Source organism: Pelobates fuscus, chromosome 1 (genome assembly GCF_036172605.1).
Source record: "Pelobates fuscus isolate aPelFus1 chromosome 1, aPelFus1.pri, whole genome shotgun sequence".
NCBI classification, from domain to species: Eukaryota; Metazoa; Chordata; class Amphibia; order Anura; family Pelobatidae; genus Pelobates; species Pelobates fuscus.
This window is the reverse complement of record NC_086317.1, coordinates 105,980,132-106,003,963: the sequence shown is the minus strand read 5'-3', so window position 1 is coordinate 106,003,963 and position 23,832 is coordinate 105,980,132. Positions and strand designations below refer to the sequence as shown.

General features: G+C 38.1%; 1 protein-coding gene across 1 annotated transcript in view; it reads right to left on the bottom strand.

Annotated features, from left to right (window-relative positions):
* Positions 1-23,832, bottom strand: part of NME7 (NME/NM23 family member 7) — a 252,898-nt gene that overhangs the window by 113,056 nt on the left and 116,010 nt on the right. The window contains exons 6-7 of the mRNA XM_063450152.1: positions 10,361-10,568; positions 6,647-6,752 (exon numbers count right to left, since the gene is read on the bottom strand). Coding sequence (XP_063306222.1) covers positions 6,647-6,752; positions 10,361-10,568 — 314 coding nt within the window. The remainder of the gene's footprint in view (positions 1-6,646; positions 6,753-10,360; positions 10,569-23,832) is intronic.

The window sequence follows — 23,832 nt, the reverse complement described above, 5'->3', positions numbered from 1 at the left end:
ACAGCTAAGCCAGGACCACTGTTTGTATGCAGTGAGACAGCAAAGGGCATAGCTGAATGTGGTGCTTGGACTAGGAAGGCAGAGAGAAGCTGTAATTGTAAACCAATGATTAGTAATATATAGTCTGCTGTCAGTCTGGCACTGCTACAGATAGAAGACCAAAATCCAAATCCATTGTGTTATCAAACATAGGAAAATCACAGCACATCCCCATCAACTGATGTCATCTACTACTAGAAATCTAGTTCAGAGTAAATGTGTAATTATCAGGGCCACTAGCACTGGAACTGGGCCAAATGAGACCCGCTGTTGTCAATGTCATTGATAGATTTAGTGATCTAAAAATAAAAGAAATGGTTCTGAATGGTTTTAAACTGTTCATTAACTCCCTTAAAAGCACCACACAAAAAAAACAACAACAACACACACACACACACACACACAAAAGACTATAGAATTAGACTCTTTTAGATTTAATTTTTTGCTTGTGGCTCTGAGATCATATACTTTGTGGAGTCATGTGACAAAGAAGAAGAAAAAAAGGGGGGGGGGAGGGGGGACAAAAGAAAGAAAAAGTCATACAATTTCCTTTTTTTTTTCCTCTAGGAAAAGCTTGTTACATAGGCATTTATCATAATGATTCACAAAATAAGCATTAAAAGTAGAAGTTAAAAAAAAAAGCCAAATTATCAGTTTTTGCCAACCAGTGCTATCAGCACAAACACTGTACTGTCTGCTAAAACATCTGATTACCCCTAATTTGTGCTAACCAGATATACTGTGAGGGGAAAAAGTATTTGATCCCCTGCTGATTTTGAAGGTTTGCCCACTGACAAAGAAATGACCACTCTATAATTTTAATGGTAGGTGTATAATAACAGTGAGAGACAGAATAACAAAATAAATAAAAAATCCAGAAAAACATGTGTCAAAGGGTTATATGCCTAATGTTCACAAAAATTGAATTGTCTAAGTCACAGATAAACTTGTCACGATGCTACAGCCTGGAATGTCACTGAAATGCAAACAAAAGAGTAAGGCAATGTAAATAATGTCAAAAAGGCAAAACCTGGGAAAATGCAAAGCTTTAATGTACTTCTGACTGGGATAAGCACCGCCTTATTTTGATGTGCAGTCGATGCCCATGGCATCTCAATGCATATGCACATGAAAATCTGTGGAGGCACCTGCAGTGCCACAAAAGTACTAACATTGAAGGCAGCCACTGCAAAGGCAAAAGATAAATACACAAAGAGATGGTTTTACTGGCTGAGATACATCGCTTCAGATGACTTCGTTTCACTCCTGAACTCACCCGGACACGGAGAGGAGCAGGCTGGTGGACATGCGGCAGGTGACCAACTGGGGCGCTGACGGGGTAGGACTAACCGGGGCGGAGTCTGGGGCAGTGGATGTCGACCTGACAGTGGAGATATTCACCCGCCTCCTTTTCCCTCCCCAACCACCCACCCCCTACACTCCTACCCCCCCCTCTCCTCACATCTCTACACCCTCTATTCCCGAACCTTACCCCACATGAACATACCTCACAAGGGACCCACACAGACACTGAGACATACAAATATGGAAAGGGATCCCTGGCGATTACGGACCACACGAATGCGACAAGCGCTCACACCTACACACCACAAAACTAGGCCCCGGGACAGAAGTCTCGGATGGCCTCACCCACGACCTACCAGAAGGTGGGGGCAAAACACGACACGCGAATAGACCACATAGACAAGTAGCCTCTGACTACTTTATCACGCGTAACCTAAAGACGGCAAGCAAACGATACTCACATCTGACGCGACCCCCCCAAAAATGCAGGGCCACCTACATTGCAGTAAGCAATTACGCGAACGACTCACAGGCATGGCCACATACACATGTGCAGAAGATGGCCACGGCACGCATAGCACACACCAGGCTGCTATTTAGACAATGGCACGTCCCACACTTTACACCATAATAACTCTATACACAACCAATGCAGCACCAACGATGGTGACACACTACACACAACAATGAGCCAGAAGCCTATACCTCGGGTAACAAACAATAATACATACGTAAATCTGTACTTATATGCTTATGTTGTGTTGATGATTACTGCTATATGGCGATGCAATACCTAGCCTCTGCGAAGGCACATGCGAGCTCACCATAAAATTGCCGTGATAAGCCTCTGCGTAGGCTACAGTGCAACAGCTTGCACCCTTGTTATATGCTGGTTAGACTGTTACCAACGAAATAAAAACTATTTAAAACAAAAGTACTAACACGATTCAAACATAGAATATTGCATATTCTATGTTCCTATTTATATCTCATCAACCTCTTTTGCTATGCACTGATGAAAGAAAATTAGTGACACTGATGATTATCTCTCTGTCCAAGCTCTATCTGCAACTGACATGTCACCAGGTGGGCTCTATAAAAAATACAGAGATCTCACAAGTAACAAGTCCATTTTAAAGGGACACTATATTCACCATAACAACTACAGCTTATTGTATTGGTTCTGGTGAGTAGAATAATTCCCTGCAGGCATTTTCATGTAAACACTGCCTTTTCAGAGAAAAGGCAGTGTTTAAATTACAGCTAAGGTTACCTCGACTGATCACTCCTCAGATGGCTACTAGAGGTGCTTCTTGGGGAAGTGCTGCATTGTGTTGCCGCATAGAGATGCACTGATTTAATACATCTCTATGTGGAGGTGTAGATTGGCCAAATCAGCGTTTGGCCCCTCCCATCCGCTAAAAATCCTAAATTCTGATAATGTCAGCAAGGAGGCAGATCGTGGGACGGGCATGCGCTGTGCTGGAAATGAGGTTATGAAGTTTTATTACATCTTCAGGGGTTAACAGGGGACAAGTCATGTAAATGTTGGTTTTAACACTATAGGGTCAGGAATACATGTGTTCCTGGCCCTATAGTGCTCCTTTAAGATTTAGCTAATGGTGACAGCAGAGTTACATACTGGCAATCTGCCACAGGAAATGTGGTTCAGAAAACAAGCCAGTGCCAAGGTTGTCTGTCATTGGCATAGCAAAGTAGGCATTAGTCCTTGAGGCATTAAATACTTGAAAGGAAATCCAGAAATATCTAATACTTGTTTATCTATTTTCTTAGTAGCATTACAAATATCAGCAAAATGAATCATAAAATAAGTTAATCACATTATTCATTTGCAGGTGATAAAATAAAGATGAAAGAAAGGCAGAGTGCATATGCCATGGCTAATGTCAAACAGACAGCTAGAAATAAACTCTACAATTCAATTAACAAAGCATGGGATTCAATTATACACAAATGTCTTTGGTTATAGAATGGTAATTTTTTTCTTTATTTGATGAAGCCTTGGGTATTAACCCTTTCAACGTCAGGCAGCTTATGCTACTTAAGACAGAAGTGGAACACGTGTAAATTGGAAAAAGTTTTGAGAATAAATTTCTGTTGGTTACGAGGATCTTTGAAAAATTCTATTTTGCTTTATGGTGTTCCCACAGGAGGTAAAATGTGGAGTAAGCAGATTTCACAATTAGGTTAATGTATGTTTGGTGGATTTTCTTTATGAGCATGGAAAAAGTGCAAATGGGCATAGTGTAGTATTTTTTTTCTAAGCATTGCTCACAGGATGCAAAAGTGCATGTCTATGCTATTTGGCAGAAATTTAGTTCATCCCTAGTGTGTTGAGAAACTATTTTCTATTTTATTCTCTTAAAAAAAAATGTAAAAATCTAATTACAAGCTGACTGTTTCCATAAAGGATTGGATGTTGTCTTAAAATTACTTAAAGGGACACTATAGTCACATGAACAACTTCAGCTTAATGAAGCAGTTTTGGTGTATAGTACATGCCCCTGCAGCCTCACTGCTCAATCCTCTGCCATTTAGGAGTTAAATCCCTTTGTTTATGAACCCTAGTCACACCTCCCAGCATGTGACTTGCACAGCCTTCCATAAACACTTCCTGTAAAGAGAGCCCTATTTAGGCTTTCTTTATTGCAAGTTCTGTTTAGTTAAGATCTTCTTATCCCCTGCTATGTTAATAGCTTGCTAGACCCTGAAAGAGCCTCCTTTATGTGATTAAAGTTCAATTTAGAGATTGAGATACAATTAATTAAGGTAAATTACATCTGTTTAAAAGTGAAACCAGTTTTTTTTTCTTGCAGGCTCTGTCAATCATAGCCAGGGGAGGTGTGGCTAGGGCTGCATAAACAGAAACAAAGTGATTTAACTCCTAAATGACAGTAAATTGAGCAGTGAAATTGCAGGGGAATGATCTATGAACTAAAACTGCTTTATTTAGCTAAAGTAATTTAGGCGACTATAGTGTTCCTTTAATTAAAGAAGGCTGAGCAGACTGACACCTATGTCTCTCTCACTCATTCTAGTAAACACTATTGAGATATTTACTCAGTTGAACAAACTTGTTATCCGCCATATTTTTAAGATGTTTATGCACGTGTGCCAAGAAAAACAATTCCCATAATTCTCAGCACACAAAATGTATGGTCACATGCAGTAAATCATCAGACATTTTGAATTTGCATCTTATGTCAGGTCGTGCCAGTACAGTTGTATTTGAAGCAAACAAATAAAAATGAGGTTCAATTAATCGAAAAAAACTGGTAGCTGTATTTGTAGTAACACTATACTTCTCTATTACAGTTTTTTATATAATATATCTAGTTGGTATCGTACTGCTTTCATCCCCTAATGTGTATGTGAACTTTACATACCCGAAAATGAGGTGTATTATAAAACTTAAGCAAGGAAAACACAAAAAGACTATTTATCCAATCTTTGTTAATATCTGCAGTTATTTTTTGCACAGTAAAATATATACATTTAATATGAACAGCTGGCAAATTAAAATGTAATGTTAATGTTATCCAATAAATGATTAAAATAAAAGGAAATAATGGGGCGTGGAGTTAATCATTAAACACTGAACTGCATTGAACTGAATTTGAACCGTTACATTTTAACAATTCACTGGATTTGGTAAATTTAGAAATTAAGGTTTCAGTAAAATAAAATTCAGTATTTAGTGAAGAAATTGCTTTAGTATATAGTATTTAGCATTCAGTGTTACTGATTCTGCAAATAGGTCATATGTTTAATAACACCAGCCAAATGGGTCCACCCATCACAATTATCCGCTGGGACATTGTGAAACGAGATTTGCTTTCTTTTTTTTCCACAAACTCGGTGGAAAGAAATGGAAAGCATAATTCTTAAAACAAATATTAATCTTGAATGAAATACATGGCAAAATTACAGCACAAATACAAAAAAAAAAATGATTTGCGAATATTGAGAAACGATAACGTACGAAACTATAAAAGGACCAAAGTATATAAATACGGTAAACATTTTACAATATCTAGATAATATGTGAACTATGTGTGTGTTTTATACAGTGGGTTGAACGGAATTATTAAGCTATGTTTCTAAGGAATTTATTAACTATCTATTTCAGGCCTACCCACTATGGGCTGGTTTTCATGATTGCCAGTAAAATGTAACAAACAACTAGTTAAGGTGCGCACCTTAATTCATTGTTTGGTATTTAAGAGTGTATATGTATGGGCTAATGCACTTTAGGTGTTGCTTTTTTGTTTGCACAATATTTTATTACATCTGTTTGAAGGTTGTTTTGAACATTATTGTAGCGCCATTCTTTAATTGTTTTTTTGTGCAAGTAAAATGTAACGTAAAATAAATTACCATGGTAGGTGTTTTTGGCTGAGAAATACATGCAGGCTTCCTTGAACATTTAAAGCACCATAACCACTACAGCTTGCTGCACTGGTTATGGTGCCATGAGTATCCTTCTGCCCCCCAAACCCTCACATTGTTTATGAAACTGTTTATGAACAATTTGCTTTCCTATTTTGTGTCTTTCCTATTTCCTATTTTGTGTATTTCCAAATATATTGGAGCCTCTTTAAAAGTACACTTAAGTGGATTCTCCGGTGCCAGGAAAACACATAGCGTGAGGACGTCCAGCGTCGTATAACACACTTTTCATGTTCTAAGAACACGGAAGTCCCTCTAGTGGCTGTCTGATAGACAGCCACTAGAGGAGGACTTAACCCTGCAAGGTAATTATTGTAGTTTATGAAAACTGCAATAATTAGACTTGCAGGGTTAAGGGTAGTTGGAGTTGGCATGCATACCACTCCAATTGGCAGTAGTAATCTGGGTGCCTGGAGTATACCTTTAAATATTAAACCGATAAGCATTTTCTTTATAGGTTGTATTGAGAGTTTGCGTTCATCTACTTGCCTTTTTTTGTTTACAACTAGATACATTTGATAGGATTTGAGCCAGCTAGAGTCAGACAGTATTTTTTTTACATACTCACAAGGTGATAGTGCTTTTTGTGGACAACTATTAGAGATATTAAAAGTTTCTTCAGCCTCTGATTACAAATTGCTTAAAGTTACATTTTCTAGCATGGATAAAGCCAATTATGACTAGATATAACATCAGCTATTATTTTCCCCGTTGTGCTATTATTCCAATGATTGATGCATTGTATTTTAGAAGAACACAGTTGGGTTAGTGCCTGGAAATAAAAAGTATTATTAAAACACTAAACCAAAGTGTAGTGATTGCATATGCTTACCTTCAGACACAGCGTGAGGTTTAATAATACAACAGGTACAATCTGTGAACCTTGCGGTGTTTTTTGGGCCACGACCTCCGCTTGATGGAAAGAAAAACTCTAACTCCTAGCAATGATAAGAAAAAAAAATACACGGAAATGAAGTACAGCAATTTGTAAGAACATACCAGATCTATAGAAACTAGCGCTTATTTCTACAAAATATAAAGAAAACAAATCTTAATCTATAACAGTAAGGTCTGTTCCAGCAAAGGTTCTTATATATGGGATATAAGACAAACATCCTATAGAATAAGCTTAAAAGGACACACAAGTCTCTGCAATGCTCCTCCATTCAGCGTTAAACCAATTCACGCTGTTTAACACTGAACACTGGAAGCATGGCTAAGGAAGAGATTACACTCTTCGTTAGCCATGCTAATTGATACCAGTAATGGGTGGCTGTGATAGGCTGGAAACAATCAGCTGACACATTAAGCCAATTTCCAACACAAATTGATATACAGGTTAGTTTTCTATCATTAGCCTGAACAACCTTGAGTGTTCATTTAGTCCTTACAAAAAGAGACTAAAAAAGGGTTCTCAGATGATCCTATAAAGCAGGGGTTCTCAACCTAGTCCTCAAGGACCCCCTACCAGTCCAGGATTTAGGTATTACCCTGTTGTGTCTAAAGTGTTTGTTCCCCCCACCCCCACCCCTCCTAAAAACACATTAGACACAGCAGGCTAATCCCTAAATCCTGGACAGTTCAGGGGTCCTTGAGGACTGGGTTGTGAACCCCTGCTATAAAGGAAGGACGCAGAGGGAACTCACTAAAGTAATAAAATACTAGCTAATTAAGGTCCAGTTAAAGTTAATTGATCCATCTACCAAATCTAAGGCCTAACAAAAAGCATAACCATTTTTAAAGGTTTTTTTCCCCCTCCGGACAGCAGGATGTCCATCCCAAGATTAACCTGGCTTGGAAGACTAACATGATATTACAAGGAAAAGAAAAATCTGTACGCTGATTGTAGTAGTGGGGACTTGCCAATGTCAAGTGTCACTAATGATAATAGGACAACTTTCATGACTATTATGCCAAAGAGTAAGGTAAATGGCTTTACCCTGCTGCTTAAAAATGTTCTGCATGTAGAACCTGCACTGCTGAAATCTGTTTCCCAAAACCATGGTATTTCTATGTAAAGTGTCATCGCTGAAGCTAATCCAAGCACAAGTGGCAATGGTATATACATTTCAATGCCTCTCATGAGCAAGCTCAGTGTTAGTCTAATACAAATGTATGTGAAAGTACTGCTTGATAAAACCGGTTTGGTCAGTTCTATTTTCCGATTTTTTTCCCCCCTGAGTGGGCAAACATGTTTTGTATCATGTAATAACAAATTGCTACATAGCCGGTCCTGTAAAAGAAAATACATTTTTTTATTGAATAAAGGGAGGAACCGTGGTGAACAGATTTCAGTGTATGAGCCATGCAAAATAGTAAATACGGTAAACAAAAGTAACTAAGAAAGCCCAGCAGAATAACAAAACATATATACAATCCTGCAGACTAGATTAAGCTAGAGTAACTAAAACATGCTACATGAGCATACCAACGTATTTGTGTTAGATGGAGTTTCAAACAATCCATTCAAGTCAGGCTATATGGAAAAATAAAAATAATGTTTATAAGTTTATTATATTGTGATAGAGAGAGAATATAATAACATTGCACTGTTTGTTATAGGAAATAATGCCATCAAGTAGTTCTGGAGATATCATTAAAACATCATGGATAGTCAAGTGATTTGTGAATGTCTGCAAAGCCTCAGGATGGCTATTTACCTCTAATTCACGATTCACTGTTACATATATATATTATACATATATTTATTTATACTGATTTATTGAAAAGTGGGGCAAAGGCTGGAGTTAGTGTTCTGGTTTCTTTAAAGCGGTATGTCACATTTGCTTTGTCCAAATCTCACCCCCTTCCCTTTTTTGTTCCCCAATTATGAATATCATGAGGAAGTTATACTTTTATGTATAACCTGCAGGTTGACAAAAGTGGAGTCTAGCTCCATATCATTTGTCAAGTTTTGCCATTGGTTGTCATGTTCTTACACACCTCCTTCCAGCGACACACCGCTTTTAGCAGTGTCACATCATCGGCTGTCTATTTTAGGCACTCAATGTGCTTGAAGGGCAGATGAAGCCGTTTCCAGTGGCCGCCATATTGAAAACTACAAGATGGCAACACCAAGAATGAAGACCTAGTGGGACTAGCACAATGGAACAAAATCTTCGAGCAACACTTGAACACATATGTTCCTGTCTGACCAGAAAGGGTGAAAGTTACACTCCTGGGTGGCTGCTTCTATTAATTCAGTCTCTCTATGATAATGATATGCCAGGAGAGGAGCAGAGGAGACCAAATTGTGCTGTTTCTGTCTCTTCAGCTACCTGTCTGCTATATTATTATCAGAGAATTAAAACTGACATCTGCAAATGGCAGCTGCTGTCTGAGAGGGTAACTCCTTCATATCTCAGGTAGACGGAAATGTTCATGATCTGGTGTTACCTTGAGCATGGTGTCAGTCAAAGTGTGCATTACAGAGCACATGAATGCTATTACCCACCTTGCAGTATGGGGTTTAATGACTTGGACTACCTATTGGACCCACTACATAAACACATACCTATTCTATTCACAAACCGGACTTTACATAGGACACAAGGTCATGTGTTTAGACTGGAAGAAAGGAGATTTCGTCTAAGGCAAAGGAAAGGTTTTTTTACTGTAAGAACAATAAGGATGTTGAATTCTCTGCCGTAAGAAGTGGTTTTATCAGAGTCCATACAGATGTTCAAACAGCTACTAGATGCATACTTGCAAAAACAGAATATTCAAGGATATAATCTTTCAATGTAGGGTAATAACTGCTTGATCCAAGGATAAATCTGACTGCCATTCTGGGTTCAAGAAGGAAGTTTTTTCCTAGCTTGTTGCAAAATTGGAAGTGCTTCAAACTGGGATTTTTTGCCTTCTTTTGGATCAACAGCAAAAAACAAATGTGAGGAAGGCTGAACTTGATGGACGCAAGTCTCTTTTCAGCTATGTAACTATGTAACATACACCATATTTCCATATTTAATATATTCATACCACAATAATCAAACATCACAGATCATGATAGCGAAAGTTGCCAAGTTGAAGGAAAGTTTAGACTGGGACAAAGTTATTTGTTTATGCTGCATATATTATACTGTAGACAGTGCAGAGTTTACATTAGGCTAAATAAGTCTGACAGCCCAACTGGCATAGCACCAAATGTAAGGCTTCAAGAACATTGTTTGGCCTGGCATGGCTTTAAGCAGATATTTTAAACCATAGTCAATGGGTAATCATGTACGGTGGTCGTTACAAAGCCACAGAGGAAACTCTCAAGTCCAACAAAATACTTTTGAGTAATGCCAGTAGAAATCGCCCTTGTGGTTTAATGCTACATGTTAAATATAAAAGCAGATTTTGAATTATTAGCAAAGCCTGTGTGTTCTGGTATTTGGAATGTGATGGCTTCTTTTAATGAAGGCTAGGTTTATGTTGAGATAGATGCTAGGAGCATAATTTAAACTACGATTAATCATATAAAATATAGTTTGTGAATTTAATAAAGACATAAGCTTCTCCCAACTATTATTTTATAGCATTATTATTAATGCACACAAACCCGAGCAGCCGAAGCAATGGAATCTGAGCCGTGAGCAGCATTTTTCGTGCCATCTGTCCCAAATCTTGCCCTTATGCTTCCTGGTGATTCACTTCTTGCAAGACAGGAATTAGTTGGACCTAATAATTTTCTCCACGAAGATACAGCATCATCTCCGATGACTTCCAAAGCTATGATAGGTCCACTCGTCATAAAATTGATAAGATCACTGAAAAATAAATGCATTTAGTGATTTAGTGTATCCACCATTTAATGATAGTTGCACAGTTGCCATTTCCCAAACATATAGAGCTTTACTTTATTTTATAGATGTGTTTTACAGTTCTTTCATATATGCAGTTGCAGCCTGATATGCAAGACAAAGCCTAGAACTGCCTTTTGGATTGTAAAACCAAACGTCAATGAGGCAGGTTACAGAACTTATATATATATATATATATATATATATATATAGTGTCCAATTGTACCCAGCACACTCACTCAAAGGTTGTCAAAAAATGCCGGGTGCATTTAAGCCATAGCCAAAAACATATAAAATAATCTCAAAAAATAAAGGCTTGCACTCACGGTCTGTTGTTAGGATTAAAATATTTCTTCTTTATTCCATATTGTTAAAATATAGTTGCTGTCATCTCTGTCAACGTTTCAGCCACATCAGTGGCTTTCATCAGGACCAACTCAGCTCACAAAACTATTACATATACAAAAAACCGCTTATATATAGCTAAACAGACTTGTGAAACAAATTAAAACAAATTAAAAACAAATTAAAAACACTTACCACCTGTGTATTCAGGCGCCCGGCGTCTCCCGCTTCCGTGTGCGCATGTGCGAACATGCCGAAACCGGAAGTAGTGTGTCCGCGTCATTGTGCCGTTGCCAGGGTAACCCGATATGTAAACAAGGCACCCGGCAATGAAACACTCCTACACACTGCCCGGGCGCCTGTTGGGTGGATTGAACAGATACAACATCATGTGTATACATCTTATTGGCCCCCCTGCAGCACAGATCTTATGTGGCTAGCTGTTGCTATGTCATCTCTGACACCTTTTAAAATATATCAGCCGCTCACTTTCATTTTCTAATTTCAAATGTTTTATAATTGTAATTATAGTGTATTATAATGATATTCTAATAGAGAGATTCTAATATATTTTTATATATATCGGATAGGACCGTCTTCAAAGCCATTTTTAAAGGTATACCACCCCTCTCGGCTATATTGGTCATTTCTCTCTAATTTAAACGGGGGGGCTGCCTTTTCTATTAACTGTTAAAATGTGAAAGTATTTGTTCACACTTTTACAACTATACCCTTGCAAAGTGTTAACCATTATATTTAAAGTGATACTAAGTGCTTACTTATATAAATGTTTGCTTTAAATAGTGTCATTATACGTGTCACTAATATCTAAATATCTAAATAATTAAAGTGATGCTCTGTTGCTTTTATATACAATAAAGTGCTATCATTTAATGTTAAAGTGATACTCTGTGCTATTTATGTACATTATAAAGTGATACTACTTGCGTTTATGTACAATAAAGTGCTCTCCATTATTTATTACAATGAGGCCTTGTGTTAACTTTGTGAGTCATTAAAGTGATACTGATTGCATTTTATGTACAATAAAGTGCTCACCTGGTTGATTAAAGTGAAACTTTGTGCCACTTACGTATATTATTAAAGTGATACCTCTTGCAATTATATACATTAAAGTGCTTGTATTAGACATTAAAGTGATACAATGTGCTATATATTAACAGATACTAAGGTGATATGAATATCCCTCCTTCTCAAATATGATTAGATCAGACCTCCTTTCTCTCTCATCTAATATCTACTAGGTCCTACATGTAAAGACTTATGTTGTGCTGCAATGGGGGGTAATTCTATTTTTTAAAAAAAACAAAGCTTTACTCAAGAGGATTGACATATAGTTTAAATCAAATGAAAGGGGCATATGATAACTGCTCATTTAAACCCCTGGGTGCAACTGTGTCCAGTTCAAAAATCCAGAACGCCTCCCTGCGTAGTAATATGTTGCCTCTATTCCCACCTCTTCTTGGGAGTGGAACATGATCGATTGCCACAAATTTTAGGGTGGCCAGAGAATGTTTGTATTCCAAGAAATGCTTCGCAACCGGTTTGTCCGTGACTCCATCCCTTAATGCCATTCTGATATTGGACCTGTGTCCCCTGATCCGTTCACATATTTGTGTTTCCGTCTTACCGACGTAACACAAACCACACGGACATGATAATTTGTATATGATATACGTAGATTTACATGTAATTGTATATCTGATCCTGTAGATCTTGTTTCTATGTGGATGAGAGAATGTGCGTGCTGGCACCATATGGCCGCACGTCACACATCCTAAGCATCGTACACATCCTCGTATCTGTGACGGCTGGGATTTGATGTAACTTTCAACTGGATCCGTTTTTATTAACATGTCCCTTAGATTTCTGTTCCGGCGATAACAGATTCTTGGGGGTTCTCTAAATTCTTTAGGTAATGAGACTTCATGTGACAACATGTTCCAGTTTTTCTTAATAACCTTAGATACTTTATGGGCTTGGTTATGGAACGTGATGGGAAAAACCAATGCTGGTTTCCTTGAGGTGTCCTGTGGCTTGGTTGCTTTCTCTTGTGCTTTTTCCAATGCTGCTTCTAGGACTGTACTCCCATATCCACGTTCCATGAATTTACCTCTCATCTGGTCCAATTGTTGTCGTCTGACATCATCCTTCGAATTGTTCCTCATTACTCTGAGAAATTGGGCTTGAGGGATCGAGTTCTTTAAGTTTTTCGGATGGGCACTCGTATAATGTAAGATCGTGTTCCGATCCGTGGGTTTCGTATAAAGAGAAAACTCAACCTTCTTATTTGTTATAGACAGTTCGACATCCAAGAAGTGGACTTTCTCTGTGCTTATCTCTGCTGTCATCCTTACTGGTGTGGGTAATTCATTAATGGATTCAACCATCTGTTTGGCTTGTTCCATTGTACCACTCCATAGAATCAGTACATCGTCGATAAAGCGAAAGTATCTTATAATATTATGGCCATAGGGTTTCAATATGTGCTCTTCCTCAAAGACATACATGTATGTATTAGCATACATGGGCGCCATCGGGGCCCCCATCGATGTGCCCGAGATCTGCATGTACCATTTTTGTTCGAACCTGAAATAATTATTTTTCAGTACTGTTTCCAGGATCTCCAAGGTGAACTCGATCGGCGGGCCATTGTATATAGTTGAGGCGCACAGGACCTTTCTCATAGCCTCTATACCAAGGGGAAGACCCAATGTCCGTGGGAGACCCCCACTGAGACGCTAGTACCGGTGTTTAATTTATCCCAGAGAACATTACTCAAAGAAGAAATTGAGATCCTACAATTAGGACTTTCTTTTGTTCCTGGGACCAGTCCAAATTTGTTCACCTGGAATGTGGAACTATATAATTTTGGAAGAACAATGCGATTAAAAGATCACTTCAACAAATCTTCAACAATTATTCCTTTTCCAGAACAGGCAACTACAAAGTTCAGACCAAAATCTTACTTTGATCCTCAAAGTAATAGAGCAAGTATCAAAACTTTCTTATCTACTGTTCAGGCAGAATCTGCTCAAGTACTACAACAAATAGGTCAGACACGGAGTAATTTAAGCAGAAAACAACATGCTCTTATTAAGAAATTGGCACAGGACACATCCATCATTATACGCCCCGCCGATAAGGGTGGGGGTATAGTCGTAATGGACTATGCTAAATACGCTGATGAAATCAGAAAACAACTCAAGGATGAAAATACGTATCAAGTACTTGAAGGAGATCCTACCATCACAATACAGGCAAGAATAGAGGACATATTAAGTATGGGAGTAAGAGCCAATTATATAGACTTGAATTTGTATACATACCTAATTCAAAAATTCCCCAGAACACCAGTGTTGTACACGATACCAAAAATACATAAGGACCAAACCGCACCACCAGGAAGACCCATAGTTTCGGCGGTTGGCGGAGTCCTTGAACCACTGGGGAAGTGGTTGGATGCCCAATTCAAGGAAACAGTACTCAATCTTCATACATGTATAAAGGACACCCCTTCATTATTACAAGAGTTACGTCTCCTTCATATCGAGATACAAAACCCAATTCTGATAACCATGGATGTGAGTAGCCTCTATACCATCATCCCCCATGATGATGGTATAGAGGCTATGAGAAAGGTCCTGTGCGCCTCAACTATATACAATGGCCCGCCGATCGAGTTCACCTTGGAGATCCTGGAAACAGTACTGAAAAATAATTATTTCAGGTTCGAACAAAAATGGTACATGCAGATCTCGGGCACATCGATGGGGGCCCCGATGGCGCCCATGTATGCTAATACATACATGTATGTCTTTGAGGAAGAGCACATATTGAAACCCTATGGCCATAATATTATAAGATACTTTCGCTTTATCGACGATGTACTGATTCTATGGAGTGGTACAATGGAACAAGCCAAACAGATGGTTGAATCCATTAATGAATTACCCACACCAGTAAGGATGACAGCAGAGATAAGCACAGAGAAAGTCCACTTCTTGGATGTCGAACTGTCTATAACAAATAAGAAGGTTGAGTTTTCTCTTTATACGAAACCCACGGATCGGAACACGATCTTACATTATACGAGTGCCCATCCGAAAAACTTAAAGAACTCGATCCCTCAAGCCCAATTTCTCAGAGTAATGAGGAACAATTCGAAGGATGATGTCAGACGACAACAATTGGACCAGATGAGAGGTAAATTCATGGAACGTGGATATGGGAGTACAGTCCTAGAAGCAGCATTGGAAAAAGCACAAGAGAAAGCAACCAAGCCACAGGACACCTCAAGGAAACCAGCATTGGTTTTTCCCATCACGTTCCATAACCAAGCCCATAAAGTATCTAAGGTTATTAAGAAAAACTGGAACATGTTGTCACATGAAGTCTCATTACCTAAAGAATTTAGAGAACCCCCAAGAATCTGTTATCGCCGGAACAGAAATCTAAGGGACATGTTAATAAAAACGGATCCAGTTGAAAGTTACATCAAATCCCAGCCGTCACAGATACGAGGATGTGTACGATGCTTAGGATGTGTGACGTGCGGCCATATGGTGCCAGCACGCACATTCTCTCATCCACATAGAAACAAGATCTACAGGATCAGATATACAATTACATGTAAATCTACGTATATCATATACAAATTATCATGTCCGTGTGGTTTGTGTTACGTCGGTAAGACGGAAACACAAATATGTGAACGGATCAGGGGACACAGGTCCAATATCAGAATGGCATTAAGGGATGGAGTCACGGACAAACCGGTTGCGAAGCATTTCTTGGAATACAAACATTCTCTGGCCACCCTAAAATTTGTGGCAATCGATCATGTTCCACTCCCAAGAAGAGGTGGGAATAGAGGCAACATATTACTACGCAGGGAGGCGTTCTGGATTTTTGAACTGGACACAGTTGCACCCAGGGGTTTAAATGAGCAGTTATCATATGCCCCTTTCATTTGATTTAAACTATATGTCAATCCTCTTGAGTAAAGCTTTGTTTTTTTTAAAAAATAGAATTACCCCCCATTGCAGCACAACATAAGTCTTTACATGTAGGACCTAGTAGATATTAGATGAGAGAGAAAGGAGGTCTGATCTAATCATATTTGAGAAGGAGGGATATTCATATCACCTTAGTATCTGTTAATATATAGCACATTGTATCACTTTAATGTCTAATACAAGCACTTTAATGTATATAATTGCAAGAGGTATCACTTTAATAATATACGTAAGTGGCACAAAGTTTCACTTTAATCAACCAGGTGAGCACTTTATTGTACATAAAATGCAATCAGTATCACTTTAATGACTCACAAAGTTAACACAAGGCCTCATTGTAATAAATAATGGAGAGCACTTTATTGTACATAAACGCAAGTAGTATCACTTTATAATGTACATAAATAGCACAGAGTATCACTTTAACATTAAATGATAGCACTTTATTGTATATAAAAGCAACAGAGCATCACTTTAATTATTTAGATATTTAGATATTAGTGACACGTATAATGACACTATTTAAAGCAAACATTTATATAAGTAAGCACTTAGTATCACTTTAAATATAATGGTTAACACTTTGCAAGGGTATAGTTGTAAAAGTGTGAACAAATACTTTCACATTTTAACAGTTAATAGAAAAGGCAGCCCCCCCGTTTAAATTAGAGAGAAATGACCAATATAGCCGAGAGGGGTGGTATACCTTTAAAAATGGCTTTGAAGACGGTCCTATCCGATATATATAAAAATATATTAGAATCTCTCTATTAGAATATCATTATAATACACTATAATTACAATTATAAAACATTTGAAATTAGAAAATGAAAGTGAGCGGCTGATATATTTTAAAAGGTGTCAGAGATGACATAGCAACAGCTAGCCACATAAGATCTGTGCTGCAGGGGGGCCAATAAGATGTATACACATGATGTTGTATCTGTTCAATCCACCCAACAGGCGCCCGGGCAGTGTGTAGGAGTGTTTCATTGCCGGGTGCCTTGTTTACATATCGGGTTACCCTGGCAACGGCACAATGACGCGGACACACTACTTCCGGTTTCGGCATGTTCGCACATGCGCACACGGAAGCGGGAGACGCCGGGCGCCTGAATACACAGGTGGTAAGTGTTTTTAATTTGTTTTTAATTTGTTTTAATTTGTTTCACAAGTCTGTTTAGCTATATATAAGCGGTTTTTTGTATATGTAATAGTTTTGTGAGCTGAGTTGGTCCTGATGAAAGCCACTGATGTGGCTGAAACGTTGACAGAGATGACAGCAACTATATTTTAACAATATGGAATAAAGAAGAAATATTTTAATCCTAACAACAGACCGTGAGTGCAAGCCTTTATTTTTTGAGATTATTTTATATATATATATATATATATATTCTTTGCATATTGACACAAAAACTAGGAATTCACCTAGAAACTTCATGATAGGGCGCTGGGTTTGGCCTTGGCCTGTCACTAAAGAACTCTGGGAAACCTTTTTTTTTCCCAGGTGGATGATAGAAAAATTACATTTAGCATGACCTATTTTCAGTTTGGGACCTCCCTGTTCTGTATTGGATTCAGCACCTTTTCTTTTTTTTATTCTTTATTTTTCTTTTTGTATTTCGAATAAGGATTATAGAAAGAAGAAGGGGTTAGTGCGTATTTTGTATATCTTGTAATCTTGTAAAATTACAAAAGGAAAAAGGGGTTAATGCACATTTTGTATGACAAGTAAGCATTACAGAATGAAGAGGGGGTTAATGCACTGCAGTCATGACACTAAATCACAGATCCCCACATAATGTTGTTGTATGCATATATGGATAGGGTAGCAAGAGAGATATGGGGATAGGAATTTATTCACTAGATGCGCCATGGCCTCGTTTTAGTCATTCTCTACCCTGTTGTGCGCCTTGTGTAAGGGGTTGTGTTTCGTGCCTTACGATGTCCGTGCAGTAGTTGAGGATATAGTGGTATGAAAAGGGATAGTGTGGTGGGAGAAGGGGTTGAGGGCTAGGGATGGATTTTGCTTCCTTTTTCGTCTGGGCCCGCGGCTTCGCCCCCCCTGGAGGGGGGGGGGGGAGGGGGGGAGAGGAGGAGAGGAGTGTTGACCTGTGGAGGTTTGCAACAATTTGTCGGCATCGCCTTTAGGTGAGCGCCTCGGTTTCCCTGCCTCTCATCTGAAGTGGCTTGTTTATCGTGTTACCAGGGCAGTGTTGTAGGATTCAGCACCTTTTAATTCCGACTCCCTTCCATTTTGCCATGGCCTGGCAACATCGGTTCCTTTAGGAAAAGGAAGTTTGAGGTTTCATGTATTGTCAGGTCTTAAAATTCCAAATATCACCTGAGCCTTTAATTTACTAAATACCCACTTGGAAATGTGTGGTGAGACTGTGCATATCATATGCAGGGGAGGTGTGACTAGGGCTGCATAAACAAAGGAATGGCAAATAATTGAGCAGGGAATGCAGGTTCATAAACAACTTCATTAAGCCAATGTTGTTTTTAATGTTTAGAGTGTACCCTTAAGAGACTAAAACTCTGTTTCCCGCAACTCCATTGTCACCAATGATTACATGTGCATGTGATGAGTGTCTTGACCACGGTTATATCAGCTACTTGCAAACACCTCAAAGGACACCACACATAGTTATCATAATCTGATCAGCCCAGAGACTATAGACTCCTGAGAAATATCTTAGTGCGCCAATTCAACACTGGAACGCATTGAGATTGTGGTTACCATCCCAAACACAATACAAACAATGTTGTGCTATTAAATACCCTGACAAATCCCTACCTACTTCCTCCTGGGGTACTCTGCCAAAAGACATGCCAGCATTTCTCCATTTGCTTTTAATCATAGAATTGTTGCCCCCCCCCCCCGGATACTATTGGCCCAGAGGACATTGTCTCCCTTGCCAACTGGTCCCTGTCTATTTACATTGCATGTGGCCGTAATCAGCTAGCAAAGCACGTTTCCTGGTACAAGATACTGCCTTTACCGGACATTACATACAATGTAAGATTTATTTTTCCCTAACTATAGTTGAGCACCAGATGGACTGCAGAACTATAAAGATGGAAAATAACCAGTGAAAAAAGCAACCCACACCCATGTAATGGAACATCTAATACTTAGTTTATCTTCACTTTCATACACATAACAAATGTGGATGCAAAATTACCTGCATAAGCTATCAGTGACTGACTACATTTGAGGCTCTTTAATTATTTACTGCTATGACACAGAATGGAACAAGGGAACTGCTTTAGGGCACTGAAGGTGAATGACAAGTAACAAACTATACTGTTTATACAATGTGCCATTCTAAATGAGCTTATTGTGTGTCACAAAAAGCACAGAATGGCTGTTACCGACTCCATCCCTTACAATTATTCAGCTCTGTTGCAAACAATGTGGCTATATGTGGGATGCAAAGCACGCATTTTGTTTCATATGTAAGTAAAGGCAAAATGCACTATATATATATATATATAATTTGGATTACAGACAAAGACCATGAAGCAAGCAAAATTGTAATTATCATCAGATGTATTCTTCTTAAAAACTATTTTTTCAGTCCCCAAAAAATCCATTAATTACCGGATTGCAAAAAAACTATGCATTAAAATAAATCCATGTGAGCCTATGGAGGGGTACGCACAGAATAAGCTTGCATGGCAGGAATAACCCTTATAAGAGCTTTCCCATGCTACGCAATCTTAGTCAGAGCGCTGTGACAGGCAAGTGTCACTATTCTTAAAGGTTTGCATCTCAAGATAAGCCTTTAACGGCTGTAATTGGCTCTTATTATATATTATTGGGGTTTTGCATTGTATACAGAACTAAAAGTCCTGTAATCTGGTTTCTTCAATAAAATCAAAACACCAATAAAAAAGTATAATAATGCAATGTAGAGTTTTTGGCCTACACAAAGTATTGATCGAAAGCTGTGGATATGATACAGTTCCTTTACAAAACAGTAAATTATTTTGGAATGGAACTAAGAAGTTATATACAAACCAGAAAATAAGAGATAATGAATTAAAATCTTTGATCTGTTTAGCCTGAATTTTGTAATCTGGTTTTCAACTCAGTACAAAATGCTGCTTAGTGAATAAACCGCTTGAGCATATGATTAAACTATAAATACATCAGCAGCATGAGATACTAAATTAAAGAGTTCATCTAGATACATGTTTGTCCTTCAGAGTTAGCTTATATTTAGTGTCTAAATTTACTTTAAATATCAATATATTTATCTAACGGAGATCAGCTAATATAATCTGTTAAATCATTGTTCTCTTGGTATACTTTGTTACCTGTCAACAAATATTCATCAAGTATAATATATTGAAACTCATTACACATGCACACACAATTTCATTTCTTTTTAGACTGCTTGTACCTAGCTCACAGCTTAATTTGAGACACACTGTACAAAGAAAGAAAAAAAACACGCACACAGAATGACAAACAATTGTACACAGCTACATGTTAGAGTCCCTTACACACACTTCTTTTTGCGATTTTATATCATATTGTACCAGAATGCTGCCATTGAATTGCTGTAGGCTGCCATTTATTAACCAGGGTTGAAAAAGTTATGGGTATATACGTCCGTCCTTCGGAATGCTAGTCATTTGCCTTATGATGCAAATTTTATTAACCGATAAGCTTGAATGCTTATTCAATTTCCTGATCAGGATTTGTGCCACAGAAAGAATTCCACTCTATAGTGCATAATACTCCACACAGCCATGCATTAATTAATTCATGTAATCCTAATGGCAATCAAAATATTACTGTAACATGCAACACTGCCATAGTACGTGTTGCATGTGCACAGATTATATTAATAAAAAATATAAAAAGAAATACCTGCTGACGGTACATACATTTAAAACAAAATATATCACAGTAGCTATTTGTAAATACTCCACTTAAACTTTTGTGGTGATATTGCTGTGCACATAAGAAACTATTAATGTTTTCCTCGCAACTTGAATAAAGTGGTCAACGTCTGCACAGAACAGCTGGTAATGGTCCTCAATACATACCTCCCGAGTGTCCCTATTTAAGAGGGACAGGATCTAGTTTGGGCTCAATCCTCTCTGTCCCTACTTTCTAGGAGCTCCATATTGCTGGTGTGTCTGAATGTGTAACAGTTCAACAGCAATGTGTCTTTAAACTACAATAAATGGCTTTAGAAATCAGTTTGTGGAAATAAGATACATTGATCATGTAAATTACATTTTAGTTGCATAAATTGTTATTACTAAGTCACCTAAAATTTCTCAAAACAGCTCCGCCTCTGGCAATCCCAACACTCACACCCCTAAAATGAAAACGTTTATTTTTGTCTATTTGGAATGTTGGGAGGTTTGTAAATAATCTGATCCACTTTGATATAATTCTATACATGAAGTCAGTTTAATACTGCCCTAAGATGCTATCAGAGTAAATTACACATGCCTCATCCCACGATACCGGTATCCAGAAAATAGCCTGTAAACATTTTTCATGTATCATTCTGAAAGGTCTACAACTTCAGCTCACAAGTACAAACAACACATTCTCCATTTACCTACACACAGCAAACACTCATGGTAAACCTTAAAACTTAAACCAATATAACATTGTTACAATATAAAAACACGATAACTTTTTTTACACTTTCTTCTCCTCCAACTTAACTTTAAACAGCCTCTTTTTATACACTCCCCAGTAAACGTCACTAAACTTCTCTAATTTTATCTCTGCTCTCATCCAACTCCCCTGACTCCCTTTCGTCTCTTGCAGCCTCACTTTACACCCCATCTGTCTTACATGTTCCCTTTATACATTCTTAGCTCCCTCTGCAATTTTTTCTTCAGGGCTCTTTGATTATACTATCTCCTCTTCCCATCCTTTTTTTTGGAGTACCATCTCCAACCTCTGTCTTTTGATTCCACCCCAGTATGGCTGGATCAGTATATGAGTGCACACTTGAAGAGTGAGTGGGCTAAAACATTTGTTGCCTCTGGACACTCAGGAAGGCTCTTCAGATTTGGTTAATTATACTTTTCTGCTTCCAAGATGACCGGCCCCCTTCTGCCTTACAACTATTTCAGGCTTTCCCCTCCAGCTGTGATGGAATCAATATCAGAAATTATATCTAACATCAAGTTTAACTAAGTTCTGCCATTACCAAGTTCATATTTCTACAAGTTACTGTTCTGAATGTGGTAGTCATATCATCAATAATAAAATCTGTGAATTGAGACTTGTGGGGGTGGGGGGGAGGGGGGCAGCAGAGGTTAACAATGAGATACAGACTAGAATATAGTGATCAGTCTTTTGACCATAAGAAACCTAGAGAATCATTTCACTTGTTAGATTTGATTTTTTTTACAGCTCAGTATATCTTGGTGTGTGTTTCTATATTTAATTAATGAGAAGGAGTCTTGTCAGAGTTTTGGCAGGAGCTAGCACTGTGGAGGATGATGTATGATGATGGAATCCCTAGATGGCCTTATGTGTCACCAACATTGCCTGTGTCAGTTACACTGCACAGCTGCCTGGCTCTGACTTGCGCCCAAGTCCAGCTGTTTGTTAGTAAGTGTGTCTTTTGCAGACTTTATAAGAAACGCCACTCGTCAATCAATCTAACTAACTCTGCTTCGTATTTGTCTCATAACAAGACAGGCATCATGGCACATGTCCCAGCAAAAAAAAATTACTGTATAATAAAAAACAAATACATTTTGTTTGCTTGTTTAGCAACACTTAAATGTCTCCATTATAGTGTCATAAACTTTGTAAACAAATACAAATCTGCATCTCTAAATGCTACTCTGATTCTAATTCTAACCCAAACCCATATTTTTATCTTAATTCTACAACCTAAACTCTGCTTCTGTGATTGTCTTTATAGTGCTCAGACAATAGTCACTTACTGCTGAACTATCTCACTTGTGACCCTGGAGTATATTGAGGATGGATTTCCCTAATTTGTCACACTAACACAATATTTATTAACCATTTCTTTGCATGCGTGTTTATGTCTGAACTGCATTAGTTGTACGGACAGTGACAAGTGGTATGTGTTATATTAGAATGACATTACGTGTTTTTTTTGTAATGTAATTTTGAATAAAGATTAATTATTATGTGCTTCAATGTATAATTTGGATAGTGGTTTTACAATTAGGGAGTGACATAGCTTACATGGTTGAACACCTATTTGTATAAGTTGTATAATTCTATTTGTATAAGTTGTATAATTCTGTGCACCCTGCTTACTATTTCATACACCAATATGCGAACCTAAGGTACAGGATGTCCTATACTAAAAAGAGAAATCATATTACGGATCCTTATAGAGGCCATGTTTAAAAGGAACCCACACCACTTCAGCTGTGATCCTGTCCCCTTAACCCTGTAATGTTAACATTGCTGTTTCTGAGAAACTGCAAAAATTACATTGCAGGACTACGACTGCCTCTAATGGCTGTCAGTCAGAAGCCACTTCCTGCTTGCTAGGTGATATTTTGTCGCCTAACTTACCCTGGACGTCCTCACACTTTGCATGAGGACAGCACGAGGGAGTGGGGACCAGAGGGAAGTATAGTGCTAAGAATACAGATTTGTATTCCTAGCACTATAGTATCCCTTTAACATGTGAAAGTATAGAACACAGTCGGAGAAACAGACAAAAGCATAGACAGGGACTGACAAAGGTCACGAGTACAAAGATATCGATAAACGAGAAAAAGAGCCAAGGTCTAGGATTTCAGAGATTAGAAAAGGCGATAAACAGAGCCAAATCAATAACCAGAAGACACACACAAACACAATA